General features: G+C 42.5%; 1 protein-coding gene across 33 annotated transcripts in view; it reads left to right on the top strand.

Annotated features, from left to right (window-relative positions):
* Positions 1–18,733, top strand: part of PFKFB2 (6-phosphofructo-2-kinase/fructose-2,6-biphosphatase 2) — a 36,343-nt gene extending 17,610 nt beyond the window's left edge. For 8 of the 33 annotated variants that reach the window (XM_043533490.1, XM_043533492.1, XM_037884771.2 and 5 more), the window contains 3 exons: positions 2,287–2,466; positions 3,679–3,701; positions 4,713–8,517. In XM_043533490.1, the coding sequence (XP_043389425.1) occupies positions 2,287–2,466; positions 3,679–3,701; positions 4,713–4,770 (261 nt within the window). In that variant the 3' untranslated portion in view covers positions 4,771–8,517. Of the gene's footprint in view, positions 1–2,286; positions 2,482–3,678; positions 8,518–9,156; positions 11,372–14,743 lie in introns of those variants that run through there. The other 25 variants (XM_037884767.2, XM_037884775.2, XM_037884769.2 and 22 more) reach the window with 22 other exon arrangements.
* The last annotated feature ends 253 nt before the right edge of the window (positions 18,734–18,986 follow it).

Here is an 18,986-nt window from a genome sequence, read left to right as displayed (position 1 = left end):
GCTGGTAATAGCTCACCTTAAGTGATCACTCTCGTTACAGTCTGTATGGTAACACCCATTGTTTCATGTTCTCTATGTATATAAATCTCCCCACTGTATTTTCCCCTAAATGCATCTGATGAAGTGAGTTGTAGCTCACAGAAGCTTATGCTCAAATAAATTGGTTAGTCTCTAAGGTGCCACAAGTCCTCCTTTTCTTTTTGCGAATACAGACTAACACGGCTGCTACTCTGAAACCTCTCATTTTTCTAAAGTTAAAAATAGCATTGGACAAAAGCCATAAATAAACTTCTCAGTTGGCTTTAACTCTGGTTCACAAGATCTAAAAAGCTGTGGAAAGGTCAAGGTCACTGCTGTAACCGTGGTCTGCCTGGAAGGCTAAACCTTCAAGGCACCATCATCAGTGCATTTGTTCGATTGCTATTGATTCAGCTAATGATCCAGGTATATGTAGTTATTTGAGGCAACTAGAGAGGTTTTTTGGACCCTGGTCTCCTCATATTGATACTCTTAAATTTAGTAAAGACACATCTATGTATTCTGTGCAAATAAGGACATTATGACACAGAATCTTAGGCACAGATAGTGGGGAATGACCCCTCATGACTAGAAAGTGGATATGAACACGGACCTTAGCCATCAAGATGTTAGGGAACAGAAGATAGTGGCAGTGTGAGAGCCAAATTCAGCCCTCGTGTGGGCGGGTGCACCTCTACTGAAATGCAGATGTTAGAACAGCAATGAATGTGTAATGGACTCGGATGCTGTCCCCACCCCTTCCCTAGGCTTCAGAGCCCAAGCTGCAGCCTGAGCCATAACTCCAAAACGCTGTCTACACAGCTATTTTTAGAGTGCTAGCACGAGCCCTGCTATCCCATGTCTGTTGACCTGGGCTGGGAAGCCCCCTTCCACGGGTTACATAAGCACACCACAAGGCCCACATTCAGCATCCTACCCTTGTTCAGCAGAGCACTTAAACACATGCTTAAATTGTCTGCTGGATTGAGGCCTTATGGCCACATTTTCAAAGGTTGCTTCAGTTATTGAGTGTCTGCTTTTACACACTGACACGGGGCCTGATGGGTCAGAGGTGCTGATCATTTGCAGCTGCTAGGGTCCAGGTGTTCGCCATCTTTTGACAATCCAGCTCTATATGTTCACATTGAGCACTCAAAAACTGCAGCACTCAGAGTTAAAGGCCACCTGCCAAATCCGGCTTGGTTAGACTGGTGTAAATCGGAAGTGATTCCATTACATTTAGACATGCTTTTGAAAACTTGGGCCTTTACCTCTCTGTGCTCTGCAAAGCGTATGTAAAGTGCTGTGAAGATGATTGTCATTAATACCTATTTCTAATCTGGTTGAACTTTTTGTGGCATCTAAATTGTCTTTTTATTGAGCTACAGGATGACAAGACAATCATAAATTGACAGATTTGGAAGTTGTAGACGGGGCAAAAAGTTTTGAAGGTGTCTTGAAAGGCAACACCTGCATTGAAATGGCCACTTTGAGGAGATTCAGCAAAATTTCAGTGGCGAGTTCAATTTTGGTGTTTTATAATTTACACTCAGATTGTGCTAGCACTGCTCCATTGTTCCTGTGTGATACTCAGCACTGTCTCCGTGAAAACAGTAGGAACTGTTACTATTTGATTCTTTGCTTTCGTGGCAAGATACAGCAGCTCTGAAAATAAATCCAAGCGCTTGGGGAAATTTTACTATCAGTACAATTTTTTTTTTAATCTGCATCCTGTTTAAAAAAAATCTTGAACCCACAGAGATAAGGGAAATAAATCTGTTATGGTGCAGTGACGAGAGCATTTTAGCAGCAGCTACTGGACTAAAAGAGTATCTCAACTATTCTGTGTGCAGTGGGTCTAAAGTAAAAGGAATGTTTAGAAATGGATAATTTTGAAGACGGTAAAAGGTGAAATTTTATAGTTGAGGGACCTGAATCTGTAGCCACCCAGAAGTTTAAATGTACTCCTATGCAGAGGGCTAGCACGACACCCATGCACCATGTGAATTCTCAAAATAGGACTTCAGTGGTGCATAAAGTTTGTGCTGGTCCTCTGCACAGAGGAATTGTTCCACTGACTTCCATGGCTTTGCATTAGGCCTCAATTGGTTTGAATGGGAGGCCTGCCTGCAGAGCAGAAGCAGGATTAGGCTTCTGGTTATGGCAAGTGGAAAGTGTCTCTGGCATCAGGAATATCTTGGTATGAACTTTGATTTCAGATTGTGGTTCTGCTTTTCATTCCTTGTACTATCCTCCATTTTCAATCAGAACAGCCTTTCAAAGAGCCAAACCCCTGTAAGGATGAGAAGAAACAGCTTTACACCTCTGGCCAGTCCGGACACAATAAAGCGCACACGAAATTACAGTGTTGGGAGCAGGCCTCTCAACCCAATGGGGTCTCTGCTATTCCCAGAGGCTCGAGATGGGGCTGATCAGCAGAAACTACAAGTCAGTCTTCAAGTGGTAACTCCTCTACCTTACCCCTCTCCCCCGGTCAAACACAGAACTAATGGCCAAACAATTACTCATATTTTCCAATGGTCCTGTGCGATGCAGAAATGAAATATCTTGACGTTAGGTGCCTTATCACCATCCGTGCTTTAAAATAGCTTCAGATTACAAACTCCTTAAGAGTCAGCAAATTGGGGTACAACTGCAATCGTGTAGGCATAAAATGCCCTGCTCCCTGCAGAGTGAATGCCATTGAATAACAATGAGGTCCTGGTTTGTCCATTTTAAAATACGATTCCCCTTTCCAGACAGACAGGTTGATTTTTAAGGAACTCTCTGCTTGCCCGAATGTCATAAGGTATATGCAACAAAGTGATCCTCTGATCCCAGTGAAATTGAGCAGCAGCTCTGCATGCATGATCTTATTGCGGGGAAGAGTAATTCTTCCTCTTTGTAAATTGAAATTAGTTAGTCTGTTTTTGTTGTTCCAAGCTGGATGCTTAGTTTTTGCACTTCACACTGCATAAATACTGAATTGTAAGTAGCACTTTTAAAGCTGAGGTCCTGATTCACCAGTGTTTCTCCGCTTTCACACTGGTGTTTCTTCGCTGATTTCCACAAGCAAAAAAGAATAGCGGGAAGGTGACAATTTGGGCCCCAGTTCAGTTCTAATAATTCTACCGTGGTAATAGTAAAACACCGGTCTAAATTTTCAAAAGTGACAGATTTGAGAGACCCAATTTTAAGACACTATAAAGGAGCCTGATTTTCAGAGGGCCCTTTATGAAAATGGAGACACCCAAAATGTCTAGTCACTTTTTCGAAAGTCTGAGCTACATAGAGTATGTTTTAAAACCTGAAAACATCCCTTTAAACTTAGTATTTAAAAACCATTTCTCCCTGTACTGACATTAACGTTGCAGCTCATCAATATGGAATACACTGGATTGGACAGAGCCAATTAAATGAACGTTCAGCCAACAAGCTGATTGACTGGCTGGACTTCATTGGTACTTTAGGATGCAGTTTCCATGGCTTGTATGAGATAGTTGTTTCTTATACAAGCCTGCAGTGGTCCCTCCTTCACATGCAATTCTGGGGGTTGTTTCAGTTTTTCCTCATTTGCTGCTCAGCTTTTATATTATTACTTTTTAGTCTTTGTTAAAATGCAGTATGAGCTATCCTGTGCTGTTTGTTTTTTCTTTGCAGCTTCAAATGGGAAGTGCTTGCTTGTGAGTATCACTGAACGTAGCTTGTATGCATTCTCTCTGGGTTTCTTTAGTAAGTAGCAATTCTCTTAATTATAATTGCATGGCAATCATTTGTGGGGACAATGAATGCTTGGGGCAGAAGGAAATAATTTGTCACATAATAGTCCAGCAAATCAAAGAGAGGCCATTGTTGGTGGAGAATCTATTTATCATCGGTGAAATTCATCATCTGCAGAGGCCAGCGTGAAGGTTGAAATTGAATTTAATGGTGCATAGGCTTCATGCTGGCCATCTGCAGAGGGGTGAATTTCACCCCAGATCAGCAAGATTACTGGGGTAGATGAATAGTTTATCAGGCCCCAAATACGTTCTGGGTGTAACCCCATAGAAATAATTCAGTGGAATTACACCAGGGGAGATTTTGGTGTCTGTCTATGTAGTCCTGTTGTTGATCCATGTTAGGAATTCCCTACCAAGATGTATAAAGGGCGAGTTACGCACAGAGGTGGATGGCATGATGCAGCCCTAGTCAGCAGGACTTCAGAACCATTTACATGAAGGCTTTAATAAATTTCTGCCAGAAGTCTAGTAGCCTGAGCCAGGAACTTCTTGAGTTTTAATTCCTGCTGGGACACCAACTCTCTGAGGCCTTGGGCAAGTCTCTTACCCTGTCTGCCTCAGTCCCCCATATATGATAGGCAAGTATTATCTCTCAGAGTTTTTGTGATGGTTATTTAATTATAGCCTAGTCCCAAATGGTGCTGAAAACCCTCAACATCCATTGACTTCAAGGAGGTGGTTGAATTAATTTCCCACCTTACAGGAGAAACTTGGTCCCTCACAGGATTGTGAACTTTGTAAAGTGCTTAGACAGTGAAGAGTGCTATGTTAGTGTTAAGTATAATTATTAATCGTCACTAACATAATCCTACTGGAAGGGTGAATTGGATGGGGCTGAAGGATACTGTAGCATCTCTCTTTCTCACATCCAGTGAGAAAGGACACAAATAGTCTATTATCCCTTCTCTCCAGGGAGCCAGCAAACAACATCACCTGTGAGTCCTTGGTTTCTGTCTCAGCCACCAAGTGAGGCTGTCAAGCGAGAAGCCTTTAGTATCACACGGTACAGAAGGGCCAGGAAATGATCCGTGCTTCCCTTTGTGCCTATGTTGCTCAGAACCAACCTTGCTGACCACGAGGCCCTTTCTTGTCCCTGCTTTAAATGCCTGAGCGAATGTCACTGCAAATGTTAATACAAATATCTCTTGATGTACCTGATGTTTCAGTTTATACCTTACCTGTGAAATTGACTTCTATAAGTTTGATGTTGCATTTTATTGACCTTATTTGTGAAATGGACTGTGCAATGTGAGATTTGGTTTTATTTAAGTTTGTTGTGGTTCTTAGTAGGTGTCTCTTTGGGTTTGTATGGGTGTGTTTTAATGTTATCACAGCATTTTTGCTTTCTCCTCTGGGGAGTGGTATCATTTTCCCCTATGCATTTGTGGCAACTCCATTTAAATGCCTGTGGTATTGCTTATTTGCCAGCTGTCGAATACTCTTTGCCTAGAGAGCTTCACCCACTGTGGTTGCATGCCGCCACGTGGATATGGAGTGGAAGTTGTTTTATGCCCAGTTGTAGCCATTTGGCATGAAATCTCTTTCTCTCTCTGCAGTGATTTTTGACAGTGCCTGGAACGCACTTCTGTACTCAACAGTGTTATTGTTGCTACACTGAATAAGTGACTTTGCTTTAAGGGAATATTCTCAAAAGAAGCTGAAAAATGTTTGCATTAGAACAAGGCCTTCAAAAAAACTCCTTCTCCTTGTTGACCACCTTGGCAGCCAGAGGCATGTTTTAGAATTGGGGTCTGGGAGTCGAAAGTTATGGGTTCCATATTGACTAATTTTATGGTATTGAGCACATCACTTAATCTCCCTACACCTTGGTTTCCCATCTGGGGAAAGTGCCCATGTTTATAAAGCGCTTTGAAATCATCCGATGAAAGGTGCTATGTAAGTGCCAAATATCATTGTCGTGGACTATAGAGGAGCTCGTTTTCACTATTGGATTACAATTAGAAAACTGATCTTGAAACAGTTTTTTAAAAATCTCTGGTTTCCAAGGTTTTCTCATGGGGATCCTCTCAATCTGGTATTGCATGTCAAACTGTCAAGATGACTGTGATGGTCAGTTATTCTCTTTTTAACTTTGTTAAAACACGTCAGTTTTTGTTTTTTTTGTTTTTTTTTTCATTTCATGGATCCAGTGGCCAGGAACTACCCCATGTAGAGGGATGCACAAACTCCACTCTTCCAAACTATTCCTCTTGGGTGTTCCAGTTATTACAGTACATGGACCCTAATGCACTCTCTCTCACACACTAAAGGGTATCCAAGACAGAATTTAACCCTATAGAAATTTGTTTGCTATTCAACAGAGTTGCAAATACTTCTTGATACTAACAACATTATGCTCTGAGGAACAGAGATCCTATGGCCTTTTCCATTTTTATAGGCAATGCACTTGTCTTTCACTTTTGTTGGCAGAAAAAAAAGGGAGAGAAATGCATTTTTTTTCCCCTGTGACACTGAAGTTAGATGCCTTGTCCTATTTGACAGTTTAATTTTAGAGCTGTATTGAAACTGCTTTTTAAATTGTCATTTGCTGAGCTGCCTTAACTTACACTTTGCACTTCTGAATCATACGCCAGTTCTCTCTCTATGTAGAACTGTATTCTGTAGATGGAAGGGAAAATGGCTGCTAGTTCAATTATTTTCCAGACATCTAACACACATAGTTAGAATGGAAAATTAAGGTTTCATAAAAGAGACTCTGTTCATATTTCATTCTAAGACGGTACCAAAAGAAGGAACCCTACAGTCAGGCTTGGGTCTTGCTGTTTTCCGATGTCACTTAAACACCTCTTTCAAGCAGGGAGGGCTGTACTTTGTGTTGAATCAATACAAGCAAAACGTCCATTCAGAATCGAACAACTTCCGTTGAATGTCTGCAGAAGTTATGAATACGCATCTACAGGCACAATCAGAACTTACAGTTGCCACACAGTGATATACACAGGAGCAGTTTGTAACTCATCTTCTAACAATAGGATTTTGAGTTTAATTGCACTTTGTAATTAAAGTGAATCTCTTTAGCACTTTTACTGTGATTACATAGCCTCCCTGTTTGTAACCAGCATTTTATAGGCATACATTCCTTAGGATAAATGACTATGTTATGGGTTTCAGGGTAATGTGCCTTGTTTTGTCTTTTATTCTCTCTATCTTAACATTTTAAATAACAGATACAGAAAAGTTTTATTTAAATTATAGTGATGTTGTGACTGTTTTACCAAAGCTGCAATAATGCACAAAATGTCAGTGGATGTTGCTAGAATGAGTGAATGTTTTGGGTATTGTCAGCAAAATAATTATGCAGAAATGGCACCTTCTTAGTTTGCTCCCTGGGAGTCTCTACGTTTCATCTGTGGACTTTACTGACACAAACATGGACACACGGGAAAGCAAGATGGATTTTATTCTCCTCCCCTCGCTGTGGGGCTGATCGTGTTCCCACTAAAGTCGGGAAAGTTTTGCCACGACACAAGGAGCAAGCCCCAGTAGAATGATCCGGCTCAGGTCCAGTTGCAGAGTCTGTATTGCTGGGGATGAGGTAAGAGACAAAAGGGTCCCAGCAAGTCTCCCGGTGGGAGCTTGTGTCACTGGCAACTAGGTAAATTGTCATTTTTCACTTGTAAATTGAGCAAATAAGATTTCTAATCAACAAGGGTGAAATTCACCCCTGGACCGAGAAACAAGCCCTGCGTGCTGCTTATGCCTGGCCTTTGTGCTGGTACTTTGCACAGACATTAATTGTACCCTGAGGAAATAAACCTGCCGCCTTCCCCCGCCCCCAAATGCCATTTTAGCAATGTTATTTTCTAACCATAATTTGACTTTAAGCTTGAGTCTCTATATGAAGAAGCTGATGGAGGGGGGTGCAATCACACTGATGGAATTTAGTCCAACACTTCATGGAATTTAGTCTACAACATTCTTTTTTTTTTTTTTCCCTAATGGTTTTGTTTTGCATTAAAACTCAGTGTGAATGTGTTGCTATAGACACGTTCTTTATAAAATATTAGCATCTTATATTGACATTGGTTCGTTATTAAAAGTTGCTTGTTTTTTTCTGTTTGGGATTTTTTGTGTGGAGGAAGTTTTATTTTTAATCAAATGTGATTTGTTTGTAAATCACACATGGAAAAATATGTCATGTCTGATTTTCTGAATGTTTTGTTTTTAAAAGAGTAAATGTGTTTTGGTGATTTTTGTCATTGAATCAATGACATAGTTCGCTTCTCTTTACTGCAAAACACTGGCGATTATACCCTAAGAAAAATGACAGACTGATTTGCAAGATTGGCCCACAATCTTCAGAAGTGCCCCTTATGTCTGAAGGGCAGGTGCTCAGCAATTTCTGCAATTCAGGCCCCTTTAAAGTGACTCATGTTGGGCACCTAAATACATTAGTCGCTTTTGAAAATCTTGGCCTTTGTATTTTAGTTTATATAACTTCGTGTCTGTAAAGTTACCTGCTAGTTTTGCTCACATGAATGCATTCTCTTTATAAACTGCATCAGAACATCATTAGTACATTTCCTGTACGGAAGGAGCATAGTTGTAAAACCAGCAAAGTGTTTCACTTGGTTGGGTTTTTTTTGTGCAAATATGGGCCTGCAAAATAGATATTGTAATGTTGCTTCTGAATATTGGTGTTGTAAACTTCCTTGTGGATCAGATAAATAAAATTAAGTAACTTTGAACCACTCAACTGCTTTGGTATTGTGTTTTTTCTTCTCATCGCATGCTCCAATAAACTTTTCTATGCTCCATGTGTGAAATGCCAACGTTCTGATTTATACCCACTTTGCACAGTGATAAAGAATGATGCTAAGTGCAAGTTAGTGCAGACTTGAGCTGTATATGCCCAAAGTTCACTTCCATCATTTCCCAAGTAAAACTGTGTCCTTTAACTGTAACACTTGAAAGCTCCAACTCTCTATTACTGCTGTCGTAGCCCAGAAGAGAATTATGTCTAGTAAGTTTAGAGGAGGAACACTATGGAACATGTGCAGAGATGTTACTGTTTGAAACAGAGATGTATCTGAAGGAGAGAATTAATGAGCACAAGATTGTGATGTGGAAAATATCTGTTCCTAGGAGAGAAAATGGGTTCCTTCTGTTGTCATGGGTAATATGCTGCCAGCAAAACTCCCCTCTGAAATCAGTAGGAATGGTCTTAAAAACTGCCGGGGTGTTATGGCTCTATATTTTATACGAGGAAAGCATCACCCTTGATACATAGTCCTAGGTGGTCTCCACGCCATTGTCCAGAGTGATTTCAGTGGCTTATCTCCTTTCAGCTTTGCAGAGTTATAATTTGTACCTTTTTTTGATTTCTCATATCTAGAGGAAGTCTGGGTTAACGATGTAGAGGTCTTGGTTTCATCATGAACTTGGCTGAAAACTTAATGGACGCTTGAAAGGACAAATCTCATCCTGGAATTAGAATCAGTCTCCTGGAGTCAACTTATCAAGCCCCTTTTGAAGTAACTGTGTGCACACGTGCGATGCCTAACGTAATCTTACACTTTCTGAATTAAAACAAACACTCCAAGTTAGTATTTGACATGGGCCTGACCCTACAGGCTGCTCTCACTGAAGTACAGTTTTGCCCTTGACCTCTGTGGGAGCAGGATCCCCTGTTTTTTATTTATGAAAGTTATCTAATGAGTTAGAGACCAGTCACAAAAATGAGGAAGAGAAAGCATGTTGAAGGAAGAGGGAAGGAAGCATGTTGTGGGCTGTCGCACATTTGCATCCATGGTCGCTTCCTGTCTAAATGCATGAGCTTTCATCCAAATCTACCATTTGCTTACTTGCTTTCAGAGGATTAAAATAACACTGCAAAGTAAAGGCAAATAGCAATGTATTGTCATTTGACAACACACAATATGCTGTAATCACTTTGCACAACATTGTGTAGTTAATTATTTTTCTATCATGGGTGAGCTTTTGGTTGCATCATTAGATAACTGGTATTTTTTTTTTACCTGCCAGAATGTATGAATGTCGCTGCTAATGTATTGACATTGTAACTTTTTAATCAATACTAATGATCGGTGTTTTAGGAAGTTGGGTCTGGTACCCTTACTGTGCCAGTAGTCCCCCTGCTTGCAGAGTAAAGTGCTAACAAGCATGTGTCAGAATGTGGCCCCCTGTCTTTTAGTTCAGTCCGATATCTTTGTCAATCAATGTATATCAGTGTTTGACCTTAAATTCCGCTTGCAAAAGGGATATATAATTTGATAAATATATTAGTACCGGCAACGTTGTGTTGAGCTGTCTTCTACAATGACATTCTTATACTCGGCACATAGGTATAGGTGAATAACAGAATGGGTGATAAAATGTGCTTTTAGATGTAGGAATACTTCTTGGCACAGCTAAACTTACAAATGCGTTCTTGCCTCAAGCCATTACTGATGTACATATTTTGGCTGGTGCCAGAGTTAGGCAGGCCAAGTTCAGAGTTTTCTCATTATTAACTGAGAGGTGAACCCAGTGATATAATTTTTCATGTTGTCTATTCCACCTCCTAATTAAGTGCTACTCATGTGAGTGAGTGCTCCAACATGAGGACGGGTTGCGCAATCTTAGCCCTACTTAAAGATTAAGCACAACTATTCTGGCCTTGTTGGATGGGGTGTACAAACCCCACACTGAGCAACAAGGGCTTAAAAGGCTTGTTTTGGGCTCAGCCACACCTGGCACAAATGCTCCGTTTGCTGGAGGAATTATAAGGCAGCAAATTAGCTCAGTTGGCGAGCAGCACTGAAGGTGAGCAGACCTGCAGCCCATAGCTCCAGCAGAGCAGAACAGAGGGGAATCTAAAGGCGCTGACATAGCTGCCCAAAGGAACCCTTCTTGAGGGAAGGGAGGACCCTTCGCAGAGGCAAGCAAAGAGGGAAATATCCAGTGGCCTTGGACAGTGGCAATTCTCTCTTGTTTCTGTTGATTTGGGTTTCCCCGCCAGGCAAAGGCCTTGGACTGAGCTGACCCCAGAGCAGGAGACGAGAGGAAGAGGTCCAGGGAGGACAGCTACAAGTAGCCTTGGTTGCCAGGTTACTGGTAGCCCAAAGGGCCCTGGGTTGGAGTCCGGTAGAGTGGGAGGGCCCGGGCTTCCCTCCCCACAGCCCCCTTGGCAGTCCGGGGTTGTGGCCATGACCACTAGGCAACACTTCCCAACCAAACCCCGAGTGGGGACCATAACATGCTGGTTACACCAATATCAATCTGAGGTAACTCCATTGTCAGTTGAGCCAGTTGAGTTACTCCACACCGATGTAACGGAGCTGAATCTAGCCTCGGTACGTTCCTAAGGAACAAGTTTGTTAGTGGTGAAAGTTACATTTTGCAGTGTAAGCCTGTCAGAAAACAGTTACAAGCAGCAAAGCAGTTACACCGTTTTCATGCCAGTGCTTGCTCTAACCCCTCAAGCAGAGACCAACACTTACAAGATCTTCACCAAGCATTCTCAACACTACGATACCCGCACAAGGAAATAAGGAAACAGATCAACAGAGCCAGACATGTACCCAGAAGCCTCCCGTTGCAAGACAAGCCCAAGAAAGAACCCAACAGAACTCCACTGGCCATCACATACAGTCCTCAGCTAAAACCTCTCCAACGCATCATCATCCGTGATCTACAACCCATCCTGGACAACGATCCCTCACTTTCACAGACCTTGGGAGGCAGGCCAGTCCTCGCCCACAGACAACCCACCAACCTGAAGCATATTCTCCCCAGCAACTACACACCGCACCATAGTAACTCTAACTCAGGAACCAATCCATGCAACAAACCTCGATGCCAACTCTGCCCACATATCTACACCAGCGACACCATCACAGGACCTAACCAGATCAGCCACAGCATCACTGGTTCATTCACCTGAACGTCCACCAATGTAATATACGCCATCATGTGCCAGCAATGCCCACCTGCTGTGTACATCGGCCAAACTGGACGGTCCCTACGTAAAAGGATAAATGGACACAAATCAGATATTAGGAATGGCAGTATACAAAAACCTGTAGGAGAACACTTCAACCTCCCTGGACACACAATAGCAGATTTAAAGGTAGCCATCCTGCAGCAAAAAAACTTAAGGACCAGACTTCAAAGAGAAACTGCTGAACTTCAGTTCATTTGCAAATTTGACACTATCAGCTCAGGATTAAACAAAGACTGTGAATGGCTCGCCAACTACAAAAGCAGTGTCTCCTCCCTTGGTGTGCACACCTCAACTGCTAGAAGAGGGCCTCATCCTCCCTGACTGAACTAACTTCGTTATCCTAGCCTGATTCTTGCGTGCATATTTATACCTGCCTCTGGAAATTTCCACTACATGCATCTGAAGAAGTGGGTATTCACCCACGAAAGCTTATGCTCCAATACATCTGTTCGTCTATAAGGTGCCACAGGACTCTTTGCCGCTTTTACAGATCCAGACGAACACAGCTACCCCTCTGACCCTTGTTTATAATAAAGGGTCTCTAAAAACAAATCGTTTCCCCTGTGATTTTTCCCTCCAGCATTTGCAGTAATGGGCAAAGCTTCCATTGACAGTTTGGGGTTCATGTTCTATGCAGGCTTCATAACACCATAATAATGTCTGTGAATATATAGAGTTTGTGGAAGCCATTAAGAGAGTAACGGTTAAAATGTATAAAGGAGACAAGGCTGGTCCATGCAAAGTGGATCAATTATTGGTAAGGTTTGAGAATGACATTAAGTAGTTATTGCATCCACACCTTTTACCCTCACTACAATAATTCCCAAAAAATGATAATTGGCTTAAAATCATAATTTAAAAAATAATTAACAGTGGGATCTTTTTACTTGCATTCTGGTGTTCGAGCATTTAGGGTTCACATTTTCAAGCTTTTCTCTACAGCTAAAGGATTATAAACTGTTTTTTAGGAAAGCCTAGAGTCTCATATCATCACATGATTTCAGGAGAGGGGACTTTAAGAAAAACAACCAGTATCACAAGACTCACGATAAAATCATGAGAGTTAACAACACTGAGTCCCAAGATTTGAACATTTGCAGCTGGCAGCCAGGAGCTCTCAGTGGAGGGTTCTTTGACTCAGAAATTCACTTTCCCCATTAGTTTGACAACCCAAGTCTATTTAATTTTCACACACAAGCCAAGGCTCAGATTTCCTCCCAGCATCTGAGCGAGGGTGCTGGTGGGCTGGTAGATAGTTGGCTTGGAGGGAAGGTCAGTGGGGGTTTTCTAATAATGGTTTTGAAAAATATTTTTCTTTCAAATGTAAAATCTGACCTTGAGTATTTATATCAAGGTGTGTTTTACATTTTAAAAATTAACTAAAAATAAATAAACTTTCAACTGAGCTGTTCTAGCAGTGGGATAGACTGGGAAGACCTGTGTGGGCATGTTTGTGGATGTCATTCTGTGTTTGATTTGGAAGGGTTAAGAAAGTTAAGCAGCATTGCACAGGCGAACTTCTTTGGTAGAAGGAGTGACTTGGCATTGTACCCCCAGGATGTATAGCTACCTCCCTGCATAGTGAGAGCACAGATCCTAGGTGTACTTTACCTCCTGCCTCATGGTGTTAGCTACACAGTAAATCTTAAGTAAAGCGAAAGGGGATCTTTAGGGAACTCTCTTAAGTCCCCTGATGTCCGGTAGCTGCCCGGCTGCAGCGACTTACTTGTGAAATTCCTAGAGAAATGGCAAGGTGGCAGCCGTGCACTGGTCTTGAAGCTGTAGACTGGAGTAAACAGTCCATTATAACATCCAAGAAAAGGTACTCCAAACTGCAGACAAATATGTAAAGAGCCAGGGAGAAACACTAGTTCCCTGGCTGGGAAGCGTTGAGCTCTAAGTAATGGGACAACGAGGAGTCCGGTGTCACCTTGAAGACTAACAGATTTATTCGGGCGTAAGCTTTCGTGGGTTAACCCCACACACACACACACACACGCACACACACACTTGTTTAGAAAAAGAAAAGGAGTTAACATGGCTGCTACTCTGAAACCACTTCTTTAGATGCATCTGAAGAAGTGGGGTTTTTACCCACAAAAGCTTTTGCCCAGATAAATCTGTTAGTCTTTAAGGTGCCACCAGACTCCTCGTTGTTTTTGTGGATACAGACTAACACGGCCACCCCTCCGATACAAGAAATGGGACAATTTGCCTGCCTTCTACCCTTCCCTCCGACCTCCCACCCTCCCCGCACCAGCTGCTGTATAAGTGCCTGAAGCAGAGCTGTGGGTTAAGGAAGCTGCATGATGCTCAGTGCCTGCCAAAGTGGGGACATGTTTGTCTAGGTATTTATGGAAGCTAGCTTATTCCCTGCTCCTGGGCCCTACAGTAGGTGCACAGAGGCTATTGTCTGTCGGACAGACTCCCAAGAGGTGACATGCCGCACAAAATAATTTTTCAGCTGTTTATCTTCTGTGCTGTCTGAAAATTGAGGGGAAGACCTGTGTTTTGTGCTTGACATGAACCTGATTCCTGTAATGAACAAGTGATTAAATATTGACTGAGGTCAATGCCTCTATTGTGCAAAGTGGAGTCTCTGAGCTTGCCCACACTTGCTAAGCAAAATAAGCCAATATTGAAAAAGGTATTCTACAAAGTGAAAACTAACGCAGACTCACTGCTTTTTTTTTTTTAACCTGGGCTCAGGTAAAAAAATTTAATCAATTCCACTTAAAATTATTTTCCCCCTGATTTCTTTAAGCATTTGCTACTGGGCTCTTTTGCTCCTAGTTTGCTTTGTTTCTGTGCCTAAATATCTCCATTAGCATGAACTGCAATTTGTAAGAAGATTTTCTCAGAAGGTATGGGAGAAGGATACGTTAACCTGTGTTTTATACCCCATTTCCAGGAAGCTTTTATTAAACTCTGCTTCTTTCACTGGAATGTTGCTCCTGGTTTTGTCTCCTGTTTCTAGATCTGACAGGATCTTTTTCTTCTGCTGTGTGATACGCTGGGAATCCAGCCTTTGGGACAAGAAGAGAATTAAAAGATGAAGATATGGCTAAAGTTTTTCATTCTGACCACCTGGCTTCCTATTCTGTTTGGTAAGTCCATTAAATCTACTTTCTGAGTAATACCAGAAATGCAGAAGAAAACTGTAATACAGAAGATGGGACTGACAGTGAGGGGCTCTGTGAAGAAGCTTTCAGGGAGCTCAAACTTACTAACTTTTTTTGATGTTTCAAACCCTATTACAAACTTTGTCTTTTGTCTTGTTTGCTAAATGTTCCTACACAATGGATATGATGAGCAAAGGAGTGAGAAAAAACAAGAACCCCAGTCTGAACCTCCCAATCGCCAAATAAACAGGACCTAGCTCTTATTTTGAGGTCTAAAAAAAAATTGATTGTGTAAATGTGGTGCAGGGATTTTGTAATGGGACAGGGAGCTTTTTCCTCTATAGGTGGTTGGTTGAAATCCAGCTCTGGTCCCAGAGTAGTTACCATCCAATAGTTGGTCAGAGTGAAATGATCTGGTTGCCTCTGGCTAGTTCTGAGTGGACAGCTGACCATACCATAGTAACCACCATAATGAGTTCTGGTTGGCTTTGGTACAGGAAGTAGCTAAGCACAGAGGCCAGTGAGATCCTATCTTGCCTCTTGGAGTAGGTCTTTTTAGGTTAGGATGCAGCACCTAAGGAGTGAGGGTCTGGTAAGCCTGCAGTGCTGCTGTCTGTGCCTTTTCTGTTCTTTGAATGAAGAGGAGTTCAGTCCCCAACCCACCACCTTGCAAGAGCACTTAACTGACTATAAAGGAACCGCTCCCACGGTGGCAGGCTTTTAAAAAAAAAAAAAAAAAAAAAAAAAAAAAAGTGCAACTCACTATAACCAGAGCTAAGCTCATCGTTTTGATATGCACAAGAACCCTCAAATGGCTAGTGGCCCCTGCGCTCAGAGATCTGTGCTCCAGCTGCTCCAGTATACGAGTTGAGAAATCCAATTATGTAGACAAGAGAGATCTCCAATTACTCTGCAGTGTAACTGGATTGCATATAGTAGTGCAAGGGCTAGTGGTTAGATATGGATGATAAAGTGAGCAGCCATTCTAACCTCAGCAATAAGTCCTTGGCAGCCTGTCCTTTGGCGTGGCTGCTTCTGCAAAGCCTAGAGTTATTCCCACTTGCTAAATAAACCTGATCAGCACTGCAGAATTACTTTTCTACAGCACAGATCCTATGCTAATATTGCACAGTAAAGGGGCGTGTTCCTTCTTGCAGGAAGTGATTTTTTTTTTTTTTGCCAACAATCTCTTCTGTCTCCACACAGGGGAATAAGAACTTCCTGATTGTGTTCCAGTTGTGCTGGGTTTGGTTTTTCTTTTTAAGATGAAAGTTGCGCAGATAGTCCTAAGGTTGACAACAGCATTGCGTCTAGTTGGGGAGCTGATGAGGGAAAACAAGTCACATACACTTGTGCCGATGGTTACCGTCTTTCTGGAGAAAAAAATCTTTATTGTACGTCTTCCCAGGAGTGGCATGCACCTCCACCCATCTGTAAAGGTAACTCACCATCTCTCCCTCCCTCTTTTGTTTTTTTGAGAGTCACATCCAGGTAAGTTTAGCCTTTTGAAGGGCTAGGCCTGATCCTGTGACACTTATTACCCAAGCAGAATCACTAGGCAAGAGTTTAAATAGTGACTGGTGTTTTTAGAGGTCCAACTGGAGATGTCTTGGAGGAGTCTAATTTTCCAAAAATATTGTGCAGCTTCCCTCTGAATAAAAGCCAAACCAAACCAGGCCCCTTTTAACGTTTCACAAGTTGGGCATTCAGAGTCACTTTGGGAAACCATGGCTGTAGGCCATTATTCAATTGTATACCCTTGCACAGTCCTCTTTCTTCAGGGTCTCTTGAGAGGAGGTGACCAAAGCTGCACCTGAGGCACGATCCAGATGCCCAATCCACCACAGCACCTCAGTTGTACCTGTAACACTGTATACACTTGGGCCTCCTTTGTATCTGTGTCTGTAGGTTGGATGGGAGGAAGAATAGTTTTGTGGAAGATAAAGGGTAGATTTTTAAATCAGAGGATTTGAAATCTTCTATTCCCAGTTCCACTGTAGACTCACTGGGTGCCCTTGGGCAAGTCACTTCATTTCTCTGCGCTTCAGTTCTCCCATTCTGTGAAAGGGTCCGATTAATATGTGCCACAGCGGTGTTGCGAGACTTAATTCATGTTTCTAAAACATTGTTTAATTTCTGTCAAAACTGTACATGGTCCTTCCAGCTGTGAGTTCCAGAGAGCCGGAACCAGACGAAGAAGAAAGTGAAGCATTGGTAACGGAGAAAAACAACACAGACTATTTCTGCAGCTGTGGTAAGAGGCAACAATGTCTGTGCTGCTGGAGTTATCAACTGCTTAGTAAGCATATAAGAGAGCGGAGGAGATAAGCAGCAAATTCTGATGCTGCCACACCTCCCTCACCCCAGATTGGGCAGGGGGGAAACAACAAAAGAAAAGTTTTTAACTTTGGGTTGAAAATTCCACATTATTGGCATGACCTAAGGCCCTGAATCAACTGCATGATGCTGTGCAAATAGGTTTATTTGCATTCAAGGATCTATATCGAGGTAGCTACACCAATGGAAACTTCCCGTAGAGTTGTGCTGCACCGGTATGAGATGAAACTTGCACCAGCATGACCCTCCCTGGTAAATTGCACTTGTACAAGCCCTGTTTTTCCCTGGTGCATTGTGTGAATAGTAGGACTTTTGCTCCAGCATAATTGCATCGGTGTAGCAAATTGCTGTGTTTGTGCACCGTACAGGTCAGTGATTCACAGTAGTTCAATTCCCCACGTAGGCTGCAACTTGTAATGTGATGGTCCATATGGGAATTTGAACTGCTGCGAACCTCTGCTGCGCGGGAGCCACTTCCCTGGCTCAGGAGAGTATGTACTACACCAACACAATGTGGTTCTTTGTCCACGCCCCACTCCCATTGGTAGATGTCAAGTAGAGGCTCATGGGTCTGCTATACTCTCTGGATTATGGATCTGGTCTTTCAGCTTTGGCAATAGAGGCTCATGCGCTTAGAGTCAGAGGTCATGGGTTAAAAGCTGCTCGAGGCTTTTTGGCACTTTGATCAAATTTAAAAGCACAATCAAGTCTGAGTTCTCTCTAGCTTAGTGATATGCCTTCTGTTGCGTGTCTCTTGGAAAAGTCAAAGCCTGTATGCTGCTGTCTGCGAGGATGTGCGTAAGATGGCAGAGCCCCTGTCATGTGGGATGAACTGGATTGAAACTAAATCTGTGATGGAAATGGAGAAACTCCGCTTGGAAAAGCTAAAATTCCAGCTGGAGGGAAGGCAAGGCAACCAACTGATGTATGCAAAAGAGACCTAAATAAACGACTTGCCCCACTTGTTGGTTTGGTTTGTCTCCTTTTTAAATTTTCATGTGAATTTGGTGCCAGGGAAAGGCACTAGATAAGATAGGAGCAGCGTGGGCAGCTGCAGAGCAAACTTCTTCAACACTGCCCCAAGGTGCTTCAACCCTTCTTTGCAAGGACCATCTGTAGGGGCAGGGGGGTTGTTCTGTCTCCAAGGCCTGTTCTGTCTTTAACATCTTGGCTGAGACTGACAAACTGGGGGAAAAGGGGAGTCAGTTAGTACCAGTTCGAATTTTGTTTATATAATGATGATCCCGGTCCACTGGGAACTAGAATGACACCCACAACTCCATTCAGCCAGGCTTCCCCAACAGCCATCCTCTGGTAATAACTCTTCATCATCAGTGACATATAGTTCCAGTGTGGAACCAGGTGATCTAGTGGTCAGTCCAAGCCCTGCAGTGTAAATGCTGACGGTAGTTGGGTGTTCTAACCCTTTTCTTAAGTAGCAGTGAAAGGAACAAGCAGACACCAGCATAGAATCATAGGTCCCTTCCAGTCCTACACTTCTCAATAGGTCATCTAGTCCAGTCCCCTGCACTCAAGACAGGACTAAGTAATAACTAGACTATTGCACATGCATATTTTAACAGGTTCTCCAGACCAGCGGAAGCAAAGAACACAACCAAGAAGGTGAATCCTCAGCCCCTGTGGTGTAACATTGCACTGTGGATGGGTTATTGTCTTCTGGTTAACCTAGCATTGGCTGAATAAACTGCTTCCTTGCTGGAGACAGGATCCAGGGCTATTGGTTATTCAGTTTTGACAATT

This window comes from Chelonia mydas, chromosome 21 (genome assembly GCF_015237465.2).
Source record: "Chelonia mydas isolate rCheMyd1 chromosome 21, rCheMyd1.pri.v2, whole genome shotgun sequence".
Taxonomy (NCBI): Eukaryota; Metazoa; Chordata; order Testudines; family Cheloniidae; genus Chelonia; species Chelonia mydas.
The sequence above is the reverse complement of the archived record's forward strand: the minus strand, read 5'-3'. Positions and strand labels throughout refer to the sequence as shown.